This window comes from Lampris incognitus, chromosome 1 (assembly GCF_029633865.1).
Source record: "Lampris incognitus isolate fLamInc1 chromosome 1, fLamInc1.hap2, whole genome shotgun sequence".
NCBI classification, from domain to species: domain Eukaryota; kingdom Metazoa; phylum Chordata; class Actinopteri; order Lampriformes; family Lampridae; genus Lampris; species Lampris incognitus.
The window spans coordinates 84519880-84537236 of NC_079211.1; the positions used below are offsets into that span (position 1 = coordinate 84519880).

Below are 17357 nucleotides of genomic sequence, written 5' to 3' on the forward strand. Positions count from 1 at the left end.
TTGCCAGTGCCCATGGTAGTGGGCCCAATGGGTAGGCAAGGACATCCTTCAGATTCACCTTCCTGCTTTCAGCCACCAGGATCATGTGACTGAAAAGGTTTCTATCTGCCTTCAGAACCACATCCTGTGCTTTCTTTCCATGAGCTTGTTTTGTGCTGACATTGGAGAATGTTTTCAGACTTTGCTTGGTCATCTTGTCGTGGAATTTCACAGGTGGTGGGTCTGCATCTAACCTTGTTTGCTGGAATGCTTGGTAGGCCTCTTCTCCTTTCTCAAGAGCTCTCAAGAGATCTATGGTCACATCAGGTGGAGCCATGTTGCCAGTGGAGAGGCTAACCAAATCAATCTCATCAGGGGACATAGGATTGAGCCCGTTATTCTCCATAAGGTCCATGAGAGACTGGACATCTGCTTCATCTCTCTTGATCCTTGGACTCTGTAGATCTGGATGAGACCATTTGCACCTGCCTTGACCTGTCAGGTCTCTCAGCTGTCTGAGGTACATGCTTCTATACTCAGCTGTGAGATAATATTTGGTCACAGCTCCTGGCTTCAAGCTGAATCCCTTTGTCCCTCCAGCTGTTTGGGTGTCTTTGTTCACCGTTTCTTCTATAGCTTGGTCAACAGGGATTCGGCCAAAGGGATTGGTGGAGCCCAGTTGGACTGAGAAGCCTCCTTCCATGAATTCTGTGTACACATCTGGGTGTGTGATGGGCAGCTCAGACATCTGGGCGTAGTAGTAGGGGAGGTAGCGTGCATAATTCATCCTGTCATAAGCAAAGCACCATGGGATCATTGCTCGAATGCTAGCCAAGTGTAGCATCCAGTCTCCCTCTCTGGATGCTCGGATGAGCCCCAACAAGATTTCAACCATGTCCAAATAGGACATCCAGAAGTTCGAGAGGCTGCCGTTTCCACCTCTAAGGAACTCACGGTAGACTTCAAATAGATCCATGATGCGTGTACAAGAGCGGTTCTCGAGGACCTCCTTCAAAGCATGTTGTGAGACTTCTTTCCCAAGGCTGTCAATGGTCTTCAGTGTCTCATTCAGGTGAACCATGTCATTCCTGTGAGTTTCTTCCAACCAGGACAGGAAACCATTCAAGGTCAGTCGCATGAGAGCCTCATACAGGAGCTTGTGTAGTCGCACTGCCCTGTTGTACTTGCGGCCATCCATAACACCAGCAATTGAGCCTTCTGCAATCATGCCAGACTCAATGCAGAGGTCTTTGAGTCCAGCATCTTGGAAACGCGTTCCTATTATTGCCAGCAGTGTGCAGATGGTGTGGAATACCCCAAGCCTAACGATGATATCATGGAACTTGTCATGGTGTTTCCATGTGATCTCGACAGCCTTCGCATACAGGGCTTGGTCAAAGACACAGACAATCTTCCTCAGGCCTAAGCACTGCATGATGCTCAGTGACTGGTTAAGCACCTCGTTGACAGTAGACATTTGTGTCGCTGGAGCATTGATGGTAGGCAGATAGCCTATATCGTCGGGGATGACCGTCATCTCTCCTCGAGTGAGGATGTTGAAGCCTGTCCAGCTGCTGACTGACTGTTCTTCTTGTTGTGACATGCGTGCTAGGACCCAAAGAAGGTTTTTCTCTCTGGCAAGCTTAGTATTGGCTGCAGTATCGGCATCTGACTTTTTGCTTTGTGGTGGCCCTACCCGTTGTCCAGCATTGTAAGTTGGTAACATTGGTGGGGGTCCATCAATGCTTCTCTTCTTTGTTTTGGGAACAGTGGGCATGGGTTGGACAGGGAGTGGGTTGACTGGCTTTGCTTGCACAGCAATCCCATTGACTCTGTGAGATGTTCCCTCACCACTGGCAGTTTCTTCAAGGCGGTCGATATTGTCCCAGGCTAAAGTTGTGAATATGCCAGGATGGATGTTAGCTGGAAGGGCAATGCCACTCCCTGATGATGAGAGTTTCTGGAGACACAGGGCAGTGTTGATCTCTTCCATCTGTGAATAGGACACACTGTGACCAAGTCGGTTGAGGATGTTTATCAACTCTACATTTCCTGTCAACGATTTGACACTGAATGGCAGAACAATGTGCTTGGAAGGCTTGGTATTTCCACATGTCACTGCATATACTATGTCATGGCCAAATGACTGCAGAAGGCACTGCACTCTCTGGGATGCATGATCAGGATCATTTGAGCCTGTGAGTAGAGAGTACAGGAAGATAATGAGCGACTCTGGAATGGTAGGACATTCTGCTTCTGGTTTGACTTCAGGCGGCCAGGTTTGAGGAACATCTTGACTTTTAATGTCTGCTCTCAATTTCATGGCTGCTTTGGCTATAACATCTTGTGCACTGACACTTTTCAGGGTCTGCAGCTCCCTTTTGAGAGACTGATTTTCTTTGGCAAGTTCCCTCATGGACAAGTTATCGGGATAGAGGAGGAATTTTCCTTTCTCATCAGGGAATATCTGCAAGGCTCCAGCAAACTCACTCTCCAGGTTTCGCCTTATGTGCTTCTTGGTTGATTCCTTGACTTGGGCAATGCCTTGGGAGTTCATTGAAGCTACCAGTCTAGAAGAGAGATCAGCCATTGTCATCACTTGAGGATTGCCAAAAAGCTCCATCCTGATGAAGAGGAACAGCTCATTGTATGCCTTATTCACAGCAGCTTCATACTGGGCTGCAGCATCATCATCTTCATTGCTGGCAACCTCTCCTTTGGAAACCTCTTCTTTGGTGTAAAGTCTACAGCATGTGGTAGTGCCCTTCAGCTGCTACAAGGTCTCTACTCACAATGGCAAGGATTCTGCTGTCCCTTTTCTTTGTGGCTGCACTCCTGATCTTTGCATCAGCTCGCAGTTCTCGACACTGCACCAGTACTTCTCTCGTATTCTGTCTCTTGGAATATTTGCTGTTTTTCTGACAAAATATGCACTCTGCATCATAAGTCCTAGATGTACTTGGAGCATGTCGAGCTACTCTCTTAGATTGTTTCTCTTCAGCAGAGACACAACTTTTCTTTTCTTTTGCAAGGAGGCCATCAAGAATTTGCTTCATAGTGAAGATACTGCGACACTTTCTGTGGTAGTAGATTGCTGGAATCTGTCCCTCAGGAATGTCTTTTGCCAGTTTCAAAACTGGTGCATGATTTCGTATCTGAGCTGCCCTGAGCAGAGTTCTCCATGAGTCGACACTTTGTAGTGAAACCAGCTTATCTGTATCATCAGAACAGTGGATAATGCACTCCACCCGTGGGCGCTTTGGTATTGGGTAAAAACTTGCTTGTTCACCAGTGGCCATATTCAGTCAGTTTTCACCTGCCACATACAAACAAATACATGTAACTTAGGTGTATGAACACTACTAAAACAAAGTTTACTTTGCTTCACCAGCGTCATATTACCATTATTTATCTTACATAGCCACAAATAGATACATTACCTAGTTGCTATGCAACAGCTGTATTTTGTCCACATGAGGCCGCTAAAATCAACACAAGATGAAAGTTCCTCGTAGCCACTTTAACTAATCATATTAACATATACATTAAAAGAACATGCTAACATTATGGGAAATTAGCTTACAATCTTCTCCAGAGTGAGACAAGAAGATAGATACCAGTTTCCTCTATATGTGTTTAGTAGAAAGCTATCTGGCTGCACGTTAGCCTAGCTTAGCACAATGAATGGAAGTACACAGTACTGGTTATCCTTGGTTGTTGGCCAACTAAGAACTGTCCCAGAGTTTAAGCTAGGCTAATCAGTACCAGGGGTGTTGAAATGCTATATTTGTAAAAATCTGGGCAAATACACAATCGTGAGAGGCACAGAAACAGGTTTCCTGAAAGAAAAATGAAATAGCTGCTCATTTGGAAAGGTTATCATGTATTATTTTACTTCTGTTAGTGTACCAAATAAAATGGCACCAGTGAAGTTGTGTCACCTTGGGTGATATCGATATCTGGTCTGACCCATGGACTAACTGGCTTTGGTCTAGTTAGTTTCTTAGTAATAATGCCCTTCTAATTTAAGGTTCACAATCACCTCACACAATGAAATAGTATGGGTATATTATACATTTCCTGAATCTTTACAGTCCTGTGAGTATTCCAGTTTTTGTGTTTTGTGTCCCTGATATTCCTAGATGCCACAGGGCTAAAAGAAAGTATATAGTTTAGGCGAACATTGCAGAAAGATGTGCGTTATTGACGGGTTGAAGAGCTCAAGTGACCTCTATATTTGTGAGAAATATCCAAAACAGGCCTTGAATGAAAGCTAAGAAGGTCCCCTTTAAAATGATACCAAAGACAATATTATAGAACATTGAAAAATGACCTGACCATGAGGCTAAACCAGGATATGCACCAGCGTCTAAAATGCAATTTACTTTAGGGGGTGGTTAACTTCATGAGCTGATAACTGTGATACAGCTGCCACTCAGGAATGGTTATCATACCAAAATATCATCTACAGACATGGATCTTTTCAAAAATTATAAGTAAGTTTTGCCACCTTGAGTGTACCGAAATAGGAAATTTTGGGCTCTGGCCCATGGACTATTATGACCTCTGGTGACTAGTAGTTCTCCTTTCCTACGTTAAATGATGCACTTATTGTAAGTCGCTTTGGATAAAAGCGTCGGCTACATGACTGGAATGTAATGTAATGTATCATGTATATAATGTAATATCATAGTGTATAATGTAATATCATGTGTATAATTTCATATCATAATGTATAATGTAATATCATGTATATGTGTGTATAATGTAATATGTGTATAATGTAATATCATAGTGTATAATGTAATATGTGTATCATGTAATAGCATAGTGTATAATGTAATATCATGTGTATAATTTCATAGCAGTGTATAATGTAATATCATGTATGTGTTTATAATGTAATATCATGTGTATAATGTAATATCATAGTGTATAATGTAATATGTGTATCATGTAATATAGTGTATAATGTAATATCATGTGTATAATGTACTATCAGTGTATAATGTAATATCATAGTGTATAACACAATATACGTATAATGTAATATCATGTGTATAATGTAATATCATAGTGTATAATGCAATATCATTGTGTATAATATCAGTGTATAACGTAATATCATAGTGTATAATATAATATATGTATAATGTAATATCATAGTGTATAATGTAATATCATAGCGTATAATATAATATCACGTGTATAATGTAATATCATAGTGTATAATGTAATATTGTGTATAATGTAATATCATAGTGTATAATATAATATGTGTATATGTAATATCATAGTGTATAATGTAATATCGTGTATAATGTAATATCATAGTGTATAATGTAATATCATGTGATGTGATTTTGCACTCTGCTGCAGTGAATACTTGTGGTAGCTGGGGCAGGTGGTTTGCTTTTGGTCTTTCCTTTGGGAGCAGGGGGCAACAAAGCCACCTCCTCTTGGGGCATCTGGGCAACCTTCTGTAAGAAGATCTTCTCTAAGGCCTGGGCCATCAAGACAATATCATCCGTAGGCTGAAAGATGATGATGATGATGTTTATTATCAGAAATGCATTGTACTGGGCCATCAACAGTGTGACATGCAGTATAATGTGTAGTATAGTGTGTAGTATGATGTGCAGTATAATGTGTAGTATATTGTGTAGGCTGACAGATGATGATGATGTTTATTATCAGAAATGCATTGTACTGGGCCATCAACACAGTGTGATGTGTAGTATCATGTGTAGTGTGATGTGTAATATAATGTGTAGTACAATGTGTAGTATGATGTGTAGTGTGATGTGTAGTATGTGTAGTATAATGTGCAGTGTGATGTGTAGTATAATGTGTGGTATGTGCAGTATAATGTGTACTGTGATGTGTAGTATAATGTGTAGTGTGATGTGTAGTATGATGTGTAGGCTGAAAGATGATGACTACTTCACACATGTCCCACATGCAGCACGCTGGAAGGCTGGCTGTTGTTGTAATCAGAGCTGCGTGCAGGAGGGCTGGTTGTGTAGTATAATGTGTAGTATGATGTGTAGTAAAATGTGTAGTATGATGTGTAGTATGATGTGTAGGCTGACAGGTGATGACTACTCCTCACATGTCCCACATGCAGCACGCTGGAAGGCTGGCTGTGGTTGTAATCAGAGCTGCGTGCAGGAGGGCTGGTTGTGTAGTATGATGTGTAGTATAATGTGTAGTGTGATGTGTAGTATGATGTGTAGTATGATGTGTAGGCTGACAGGTGATGACTACTCCTCACATGTCCCACATGCAGCACGCTGGAAGGCTGGCTGTGGTTGTAATCAGAGCTAAGTGCAGGAGGGCTGGTTGGACAGAGACTGTGTGTGGGGACACACGCAGGAGACTAAAAATACCCATGACCAGTCTGGACGACTGGGGGACTGAACATCCCTCCAGATGAGGTGTATAAAAACTGGTTTAAAAGGTTCTGAACAGCCAGAATATATTTTCTATCTGACCACTGTCCACTTACTTACTGTGTCCAACACAGTGCTGTCCACTTCATTACTGTGTCCAACACAGTACTGTCCTTCAATCACTTGTGCTGCTGACACGGTGTACATGTTTGATGATAATAATGATTACTTATTGATTATTAGTACTATATAAACAACTCACTTGCATGTGTGGAAGGTTAGGTAGTTTACTGCAGTCTGGTCCAGATCACAGACAGCATTAAACCGACTGTAAACGAGCCAGATGATTTGACATGTTAAAATGAGACAGCCTCATGTCAAGAGCCGGTCCTCATGTCTGTGACTCGTGTCTCCTGTGTGATAATGCATGCTGTGTCTGCAGCAGTCAGTTGTCCATGCAGGCTTCATAACATACACACAGCATCATCCACCGTCAGTAATATGGACATGAGAGGAAGCAGGCATTTTCTCTCTTAAAGCTCATGTGATTTGTCTCACAGAATCAGGTGTACCATCGTACACCCACACCAACAAGTTCTTACACCCCCTAGTCCTGTGTGTTTAACTCTGTCTGTGTATATGTAGTATATGTATATTTATATATACCTATATGTATGTTTGTGTCTGTGTGTGTGTGTGTGTGTTACCTTGTTATAGATGTAACAGTTAGTAAACATGGTGTTGAAGTCCTGCATGGCTTCACTGGCGCTCCAGTAGTAATTGTTTTCCAGTCGTTTTTTAATGGTTCCCATGTCCATGGGGTTCTTTATCACCTTATGGTAATCCTGAAACAACACCATCATCTTCACAACTCATTTGCAACTAGAAAACTTCCTCAGCAACACATCTTCTATACAGAATACCAGACTATAACCAAACAACACTCTCTTTAATAGACACTACCTGGTCTGTTTCCATACTTATTGGTCAGATTCTAGTCGTGTGTGTCTTTGCTCAGCTCCTGGTACGTGTGTTCTGGTCCTAGTCATGTACATATTGGTCAGGTCCTAGTCCTGTACATTTTGGTCAGGTCCTAGTCATATGTACATTTTGGTCAGGTCCTAGTCATATGTACATTTTGGTCAGGTCCTAGTCATGTACAAACCCCAATTCCAATGAAGTTGGGACGTTGTGTAAAACGTGAATAAAAACAGAATACAATGATTTGCAAATCCTTTTCCACCTATATTCAGCTGAATACACTACAAACACAAGATATTTAATGTTCAAACTGATAAACTTTATTGTTTTTTTGCAAATATTCACTCATTGTGAATGTGATGCCTGCAACACGTTCCAAAGAAGCTGGGACAGGGGCATGTTCACCGCTGTGTTACACCACCTTTCCTTTTAACAACACTCAATAAGCGTTTGGGAACTGAGGACACTAATTGTTGAAGCTTTGTAGGTGGAATTCTTGCCCATTCTTGCTTGATGTACGACTTCAGTTGCTCAGCAGTCCGGGATCTCCATTGTCGTATTGTGCGCTTCATAATGCTCCACACCTGTTCAATGGCAGACAGGTCTGGACTGCAGGCAGGCCAGTCCAGTACCCGCACTCTTTTACTACGAAGCCCCGCTGGTGTAACATGTGCAGAATGTGGCTTGGCATTGTCTTGCTGAAATAAGCAGGGACGTCCCTGAAAAAGACGTCGCTTGGATGGCAGCATATGTTGCTCCAAAACCTGTATGTACCTTTCAGCATTAATGGTGCCTTCACAGATGTGCAAGTTACCCATGATGCCATGGGCACTAACACCCCCCCCCCCCATACCATCACAGATGCTGGCTTTTGGACTTTGCGCTGATAACAATCTGGATGGTCCTCTTCCTCTTTAGCCCGGAGGACATGACATCCATGATTTTCAAAAACAATTTGAAATGTGGACTCGTCAGACCACAGCACACTTGTCCACTTGGCGTCAGTCCATCTCAGATGAGCTCGGGCCCAGAGAAGCCGGCGGTGTTTCTGGGTGGTGTTGATATCTGGCTTTGGCTTTGCATGGTAGAGTTTTAACTTGCACTTGTAGATGTAGCGACAAACTGTGTTAACTGACGATGGTTTTCCCAAGTGCTCCTGAGCCCACGTGGTCATATCCTTTACACAATGATGTCGGTTTTTAATGCAGTGCCGCCTGAGGGGTCGAAGGTCACAGGCATTCAATGTTGGTTTTGGGCCTTGCCGCTTACGTGCAGAGATTTCTCCGGATTCTCTGAATCTTGTGATGATATTATGGACTGGAGATGATGAAATCCCTAAATTCCTTGCAGTTGTATGCTGAGAAACGTAGTTCTTAAACGGTTGGACTATTTGCTCACGCAGCTGTTCCCAAAGTGGTGAACCTCGCCCCATCCTTGCTTGTGAACGACTGAGCCTTTCGGGGATGCTCTTTTTATACCCAATCATGACACTCACCTGTTCCCAGTTAACCTGTGGAATGTTCCACACAGGTGTTTTTAGAGCATTCCTCAACTTTCCCAGTCTTTTGTTGCCCCTGTCCCAGCTTCTTTGGAACGTGTTGCAGGCATCAAATTCAAAACGAGTGAATATTTGCAAAAAACAATAAAGTTGATCAGTGTGAACATTAAATATCTTGTCTTTGTAGTGTATTCAACTGAATATAGGTGGAAAAGGATTTGCAAATCATTGTATTCCGTTTTTATTCACGTTTTACACAACGTCCCAACTTCATTGGAATTGGGGTTTGTACATTTTGGTCAGGTGCTAGTCATGTACATTTTGGTCAAGTCCTAGTCATGTACATTTTGGTCAGGTGCTAGTCATGTACATTTTGGTCGGGTCCTCGTCATGTACATTTTGGTCAGCTCCTAGTCATATGTACATTTTGGTCAGGTCCTAGTCATGTACATTTTGGTCAGGTGCTAGTCATGTACATTTTGGTCGGGTCCTCGTCATGTACATTTTGGTCAGCTCCTAGTTATATGTACATTTTGGTCAGGTCCTAGTCATGTACATTTTGGTCAGCTCCTAGTCATATGTACATTTTGGTCAGGTGCTAGTCATGTACAATTTGGTCGGCCCCTCGTCATGTACATTTTGGTCAGGTCCTAGTCATATGTACATTTTGGTCAGGTGCTAGTCATGTACATTTTGGTCAGGTGCTAGTCATGTACATTTTGGTCGGGTCCTCATCATGTACATTTTGGTCAGCTCCTAGTCATATAGTCATGTACATTTTGGTCGGGTCCTCATCATGTACATTTTGGTCATGCCCTAGTCATATGTACATTTTGGTCAGGTCCTAGTCATGTACATTTTGGTCAGGTCCTAGCTGCATGTTTTGATCAGGTCTTAGTCATGAGCAGTCTCGTCAGGTCCTAGTCATGTGCGTCTCTCAGGTTGTTGACCAGAGATTTTTTTTTTTAATTGAAATGATTGAAACATATAAAATCAGGTTACTGCATTGCTGGTCACTGATATTAGCAAACAATATGATTCACCAATTATTAAAGCTCACCAACAAGAGATAGAAAATGTTTCTCCACAGATTAATCATCTTTTATTAAACTCATCTAGGACACCCCAGCCCACACTGAAGCAGGGTTCTGACCACACTTAGCTCCATGTAATGACTCCTCATAGCTCAATAAACCTATTCTAAGTGATTATGTGGTGCTTGGTGTCAGTCAAACCACAAATAGAAAGCTGTCTACCATAAAAACAGATGAGAGAAAGTGACTGGCAGGCTAGTTAACTGGTAGAAGGTACTTACAGCCAGGCAGAGTTTGATGGCATCAACCGGTTGGTAGAATGGCCAGGCAAACTGATGCTTCCACAAAGTCTTAACAACCACGTTCTGCATGTACTGCAGCTGATTGGTCTTCCTGGTGAGGGAAGACAAGGCATGTGTGTAGAGAAGCATTTAACTAAGACAGTAAAAGCAGTTGCTGGGTTTACAGTAAAGTTCCCTTCATATTTTTTCCCCATCATACATATCAGTTATGATAGCATTTTACTCACTGGCTTCATTGTGCAGATTTTTGACACAGGACCACCACTGGACTCAGCTTTACAATGGTCTCTTATGTACACGAGTGTCACACGTTTCAACAAGTCCAAATTAACCAAATTATCTAACCAAGTATTTGGAAGTGCAAAGTTTAAAATTATTAGCTGAAATGACGGTGGATGACATTGCTGATCTACTTCCTGGTTCATCTTGCAGGAAGTAGCAGCCTATACAGGTAGTAGTAACCATCCATAAACTAGCCAGCCAGCACAACAGAGAAGTCAAAGATAATGGACAGTCATGGACACAGTCTGACTGACACTAGGGGGGTTTGTTGCTTAAAGGACAGGTTTAACCTGCAGGGCAGAGGTTTTGTCTCCCCCTTCTGGCAGTGAGAGTCATTACTTCTCTTCTTTCAGCTCTTCAACAAGGAAAAGCTACACCAATGGTTATCTGTGTTTGTTCTCGCCGTTGATCACTTTCTTTTTTGACTTTAATCCTTCCTCTGTATACCAAGTTCCTTTTTTCTCTGGGGCATCAGAAACTTTTCTTGGACACTTCTTACGTTTTTCCAGCATAGCTTCCAAGCTCGGAAGCTTTATGGCAGGAAGCCCTGAAGGCAAGCCAATATAGATTAAATAAATAAGCTATTTATATAGCTATTTATATTTTGTTTGGCATATGAATGCTTTCGTCACAAGGAAGTTCAGCTCTGGCAAAGCAATCATTGCTGGTTGATGTAAAATGCATCACTATGCATCACTTCCTCTGTGCCAGCATGGTAATGTCACCCCAGACACCAGATTTAAAACTCCAGTATAGGGCGTCCAGGTGGCGTAGCAATCTATTCCACTGACTACCAACAAGGGGATCGCCAGTTCGAATCCCCGTGTTACCTCCGGCTTGGTTGGGCGTCCCTCCAGACACAATTGGCTGTGTCTGCAGGTGGGAAGCCAGATGTGGGTATGTGTCCTGGTCGCCGACCTAGCACCTCCACTCGGGGAGGTGCTAGGTCGAGGAGTCTGTTCAGGGGGAGGGGGAACTGGGGGGAATAGCATGATCCTCCCTATGTCCCCCTGGTGAAACTCCTCACTGTCAGGTGAAAAGAAGCAGCTGGTGACTCCACACGTATTGGAGAAAGCATGTGGTAGTCTGCAGTCCTCCTCGGATTGGCGGAGGGGGTGGAGCAGCAACTGGCACGGCCTCGGAAGAGTGGGGTAATTGGCCAGGTACAATTGGGGAAAAAAGAGAAAAAAACTACAGTATAATGTGAAATACAGAAAGATTTACCTGGTGGTGACACGCTTAATCGTCATTATGTGAACTCATCTGGCAAGGGCTTGAATGTCACAGAAATTAATCTATAGGTAAGTCCCACATTCTAGCTTTAACCTCCTGTTCCATTGTCTCATAAGACCCTGTTGTAAAGCTGAGTCCAGCAGTGGTCCCGTGTCCAAAATCTACAACATGAAGCCGTCGAGTAAAATGACATCATAACTGATATGTATGATGGAACAAAATATATGAAAATAACACCCAGCTTGTAAAAACCTGGGTGTTCTTTTCCTTTAACTGAATCCAAGGCACCCATAATCCATGGAGTGCTAAGTGTATATGCATGTGCCTTCCAGTTTGTCACACCTGGTGTTTTTCAGGCAATGTATCAGTCCTCTTTAGATGAAGGTTTCCCCCTTTTTTATTCCCCAATTATCCCACTCTTCCGAACCATCCCGGTCACTGCTCCACCCCCTCTGCTGATCCGGGGAGGGCTGCAGACTACCACATGCCTCCTCCGATACCTGTGGAGTCACCAGCCGCTTCTTTTCACCTGACAGTGAGGAGTTTCACCAGGGGGACGTAGCGTGTCGGAGGATCACGCTATTCCCCCCAGTTCCCCCTCCCCCCCGAACACGCACCCCGACCGACCAGAGGAGGCGCTAGTGCAGCGACCAGGACGCATACCTACATCCGGTCAATTGCGTCTGCAGGGACGCCTGACCAAGCCAGAGGTAACACGGGAATTCGAACAAGCGATCCCCGTGTTGGTGGTTGAAGGTGTGTTGATCAGTGAAACCACATGATGTAGTGAATGGGTGGAGGGAAAACCTACATATTCTTGGTACTCCATGGCACGTTTGCCTATGGCTAAACTAAACCCCAGTCTACACCAGGCACACTTTTCAATCGTGTGTCTGTTGTGACAGAAACATTGTCATTTAATAATCCACACTACTGTTCTACACTGGCCCCAGGCCTTAACTACACCCTGTCAGCTTCACACTGACCTGTTTTGTCTTTTTACACTTCTTGCCTAATTTTTGCACATATGGATATAATATTTAGGATTTCACACCATTTATGTATAAATATTTTTCATCCATTTTCGGAACAAAAGCAGAATATGATGGAGAAGAGAAAAAGCAAGTTGTCACGACAACACAAACCAGGATGATTAAAGTAGAGAATTTGGGCACTTATGTTTCATATAAAGCGTGTTGCGTTTTGCAAACTGAAGTCTATAGATTATTACCACAGAGCTAAAGCCATGAAAAGCTTTTCTTCTAGTTCCAGTATCGAGAATTCAGTTTGCTCTCGTGTTGTCTATGACGTAATGCTTTTAAATATGTGGCACAAAACAGATTCACTTCAGTTCATAAAACAGAGGTGCCACATTTAGACGGTTTATGTAGGTGAATGGATGCTAATGCAAAAGAACCGCTTTAGACCAGTAGAGGCCAGAAGTAGGGTAAGCCAGTTCATTCAACCAGTATTAGGATTTCATTTTCAAAATCTGGCTCTCTCACAAAGGGCCTAGATTGTCAGGCTGACATCTGGTCTAGGTTATGTCTCGAGACCTGATTCTACTACATATCACCTGGCAGCTTAAGTGGGGAAAGCTCTAGTATGTGTAAAAGGATCCATTCAGGGCTTCTAATGAGGAAGTTTAAATACTCAGAGGAGTCTATACTGATCTGAAATAACTATCTTTTTCATTAGCCAGTCTATAATTTGAAGACCACTCTTAAGCATTTCACCTAGGAGAAATAGAAGTTGGACAACAGCAGACAGCTGGTAGAAAGGACTCAGTGAAGCCAGGTTAAGCCACAGCCTGACTGCAAATTCCAAATAAGGCGAAATTCAAAGAAAGCGCCAAAGGAAAGACCAGGAAGCTGTGAGAAGGGAAGTTCTGGGACGTAGTCCTGGACCTGCTTGTGATGCTTACTTACCTGCCAGGCTTGGTGGGGTTGGTGACCTCGGGAGGGGGAGGGTTGGTAAGGGGTGGGGGAGTGGGAGGCGCGACCTCAGGGGCATCTGACATGGTGGGTGTCACTGTCGACACACAGCAGTCCCGTCGGCAGAGGCAAACTACCTCTCTGGGTCTGGTGAGTTGTTGGCACGTTGTGGGTTTGTGTATGTGCTCAGTTGATTTTGTTTTCTTCCTGATTTTTCAGCTCCGTGTTCACGCTGCGAAGCCAAACTCCCATCTCACACCTCAGAATGGCGCTCTGACCTCTGACATCAGAATACACAAAGAGGAGGGTAAGCAACTTACAGCAGACACATGGGCAGCTCTCTTTAACACACACATACACTTCTGCTACTCAGACTGCGCACTACCATACACTTTTATACCCGCATCATGTGTTTCAGTTCATCATTCATTCAGCTGCAGACTGTTACATAAAACACATGGGCATCTAATTGAACTATGATGACATAACCGTAAGCAACACAACGATTCTAATCTGCTCAGAAAACATACTTTAAAACCTGATTTTTTTTTTAAAGGTGTTTATGAAAAGTTACAAACCATAGTTGCTCAAACTGTAGTTTGGTAACTGGTTGTGGTTCTGGTGCATCCTCATGTGACAAAAGGACTTGTATGTTTTACTGAGTCTGGCTCCAGAGAGAGAAACTACGTTTGGGTTCTGGTTTTAACCATGTGCCTCCATTAGAAAGTTGATGGCAAAACTTCCCAGTTTCCACTGGACTCAGCCTGCAGTGCAGCGACAACTCAGCCTCCACCAACAGAGAACATGGAGGGATAATACAGAACACTGCTATAGATCCACCTGGTTATTTTATTATACACAAATAGCACTTCTCCAGGTGCTTCAAGTTTGCATTTTATTCTGGTTCAGTGTGCTCGTACACTGGGTCAGTGGGCCAACCCGTATTAGAACCAAGCAGCACTGTTAGGCAAGGGTCCATAGGAAACAGTTTGTCATCCAGCCCTGGTGGATTGGAGCTGATACCAAGACAAGAAGCCGACAGGCTTTTGTGTTGTTGGACTACATCATATCTAACAGATTACAACACGGCTGTTTTTAAGCATGCATAAACATATAATTAGTAAATGTCTGAGCACAAAGTGGGTCTGCACACTGCGGGTTCCTATTTGGCTAGTTAACTACTGCTGCTGCCAATCCGGGCCATACCAATACCAACCTGTTCAGCTAAACTAGCTGGTCACAATTAAGATTAGATTTCCCTTGGGATGGCCCGAATGCTTCTTGGCTGTGTCTAATCAGAGGTTAAAATTCCAATATTATAAAACGTTTAAGATATTAGAAACACCCCGTTTATAAAGAGGCTTTAAAAAGATGGCGGGCAGGCAGTGCTGTATTAACCAGCTAGCTTAGCCAGCTAGCTGGCTATGCTAGCTTAGCTAGCTATGCTAGGCTACACATCTTGGGTGGAAGTAACAATCGTATGAGCGACGCGAGCCGTGAAGGCAGCGAAGCGCCGCTTGTGCCGCGGGACGTCGGGGCGCTTGTACCGCGGAGAAACGTAGTAAAACCCCCCTCCTCACTCCAAGCTGGCTGGCTGGCTGTTAACACCAACAGACATTTATATGAAGGTTTCTGCTTAATAACCTGCCGCTTTGTCTGACGTCGCCGAGCGGCAGCTTATAGGTGCCCGTTCTGACAAGCTACGCTCGAGCTACTCAGTCATCGCACTACGGCTAATTAGAAAAGGCATTTTACTTTATTGTTTCTGTCCTCGGGTTTGTCCAGCGGAGATCAGCGACTGGTTTTCTGGAACCTTTTTATTTTAGCCAAGTAGCATAATAGACCAGTTATCAGCTGTCCGTCGGTGGGTGTGCGCAGGCGCAGTGTCCAGCAGCATCATGGGTGTTGTTGTGCTGTGATTGGCTGTCGGGGTAGGAGGAAGCGGGACTGGCCGGCCGCTGAAACTACATTTCCCAGCAGGCAGCGGGCGAGCGGAGACACACACTGGCCCGCTGCGCGGAGCGGCGTGTACTAGCCTTGACGACGCTTCATCGTTCATGTTCCCTGGGTCGTTTCTGCACACCACGACCCGAGCGGTTCATGTGCCCCCCACACACACTGCGTCCCCCCACACACACAGCCCGCCCGCCCGGTAGAACGCTGCTGCGCGGCGGCCAACGTAGTCCCCTTCAGGCCGACCGCAGCGCCCACAACATACCGACCCGTGTGCAGGATCAGACCTTTAATTCCAGGTGGCTTTGTGCTTATTGGGGAAACGTTGTGCTGCCAGGGGAAGAGCATGTGTATTCTACATAAAAAAAACTTGAGCACTGTTGTGCCAAACTTCTGCTGGTCGCGGTGCTGTCCCTAGTGGCCGTCCTGGTGTACTACCACACCACACGGGCCGTGATGGCTGGCGAACGGCGGTGACTTGTTGACTCTCTTGTGAAAGCAGGAGGCCCGAGCAGGAGCCGAGGTAGAAAGAAGGAAGATGGGGCATTGTGTGCAGATGTTGTCATACGAACCGGAAATGACGTGCTGGGTCTCTGGTGTCGGTGAAAGCTCTGCTCTGCCGGAACTGGACTGGTTCACTCAGGCGTGTTTCCAAGCACAAGCCGTCAAGCCAGGTGTCTTTTACAGCCCCATGTCACAAGCTGGTCCATCCACAAGGGCTTCACAGACAGACAGAGAGAGAGACACGTTGTTTTGTCCTTGTCCCCGCGGTTACAGTGGCTGTGTTGTCTGCATGTAAGCATGCCATCGTGTAGCAGCTGCAGCACCCGGGGACCAAGTCCACTACTTCTTTCCACTGCCTTGCTCAGGGGCACAGACAGGAGTATTACCCCTAACACGCATGTCTTTTTGGTGATCAGGCAGTACAATATGCAACATACGACTCCCTCTATTCTTGGACCCTAGACCCGAATGAGGAAAATCTTCTCAAGAAAAATCTCATTAGGAATAAACGAAGAGAAGGAGAAAGCTCAGGCAGAGCAAGAGAGGAGGAATCCCTCTTCCAGGAACCACAGATATGCAGCAGCCAGAAGAATTATAATGTACCACCATCGATCGCAGTCAAGCAATCACAATCATGCACGTTTGGGCCAGGTGTGCTTGGGCCAGGTGTGCTTGGGCCAGGCGTGTTTGGGCCATGTGTGTTTGGGCCATGTGTGTTTGGGCCAGGTGTGTTTGGGCCAGTGTGCTTGGGCCATGTGTGTTTGGGCCAGGTATGTTTGGGCCAGGTGTGCTTGGGCCAGGTGTGCTTGGGCCAGGTGTGTTTGGGCCAGGTATGTTTGGGCCATGTGTGTTTGGGCCAGGTGTGCTTGGGCCAGGTGTGTTTGGGCCAGTGTGCTTGGGCCATGTGTGTTTGGGCCAGGTATGTTTGGGCCAGGTGTGTTTGGGCCAGGTGTGCTTGGGCCAGGTGTGTTTGGGCCAGGTATGTTTGGGCCATGTGTGTTTGGGCCAGGTGTGCTTGGGCCATGTGTGTTTGGGCCAGGTGTGCTTGGGCCATGTGTGTTTGGGCCATGTGTGTTTGGGCCAGGTGTGCTTGGGCCAGGTGTGTTTGGGACAGGTATGTTTGGGCCATGTGTGTTTGGGCCAGGTGTGCTTGGGCCATGTGTGTTTGGGCCAGCTGTGTTTGGGCCATGTGTGTTTGGGCCAAGTGTGCTTGGGCCATGTGTGTTTGGGCCAGGTGTGTTTGGGCCAGTGTGTTTGGGCCATGT

General features: G+C 44.8%; 1 protein-coding gene across 1 annotated transcript in view; it reads right to left on the minus strand.

The window, feature by feature from the left end:
• Nucleotides 1–15489, minus strand: part of brd3b (bromodomain containing 3b) — a 30941-nt gene extending 15452 nt beyond the window's left edge. The window contains exons 1-5 of the mRNA XM_056278141.1: nucleotides 15391–15489; nucleotides 13630–13915; nucleotides 10166–10277; nucleotides 7079–7216; nucleotides 5366–5513 (exon numbers count right to left, since the gene is read on the minus strand). Of these exons, the coding sequence (XP_056134116.1) occupies nucleotides 5366–5513; nucleotides 7079–7216; nucleotides 10166–10277; nucleotides 13630–13721 (490 nt within the window). The 5' untranslated portion in view covers nucleotides 13722–13915; nucleotides 15391–15489. The remainder of the gene's footprint in view (nucleotides 1–5365; nucleotides 5514–7078; nucleotides 7217–10165; nucleotides 10278–13629; nucleotides 13916–15390) is intronic.
• Between the last annotated feature and the right edge of the window lie 1868 nt (nucleotides 15490–17357).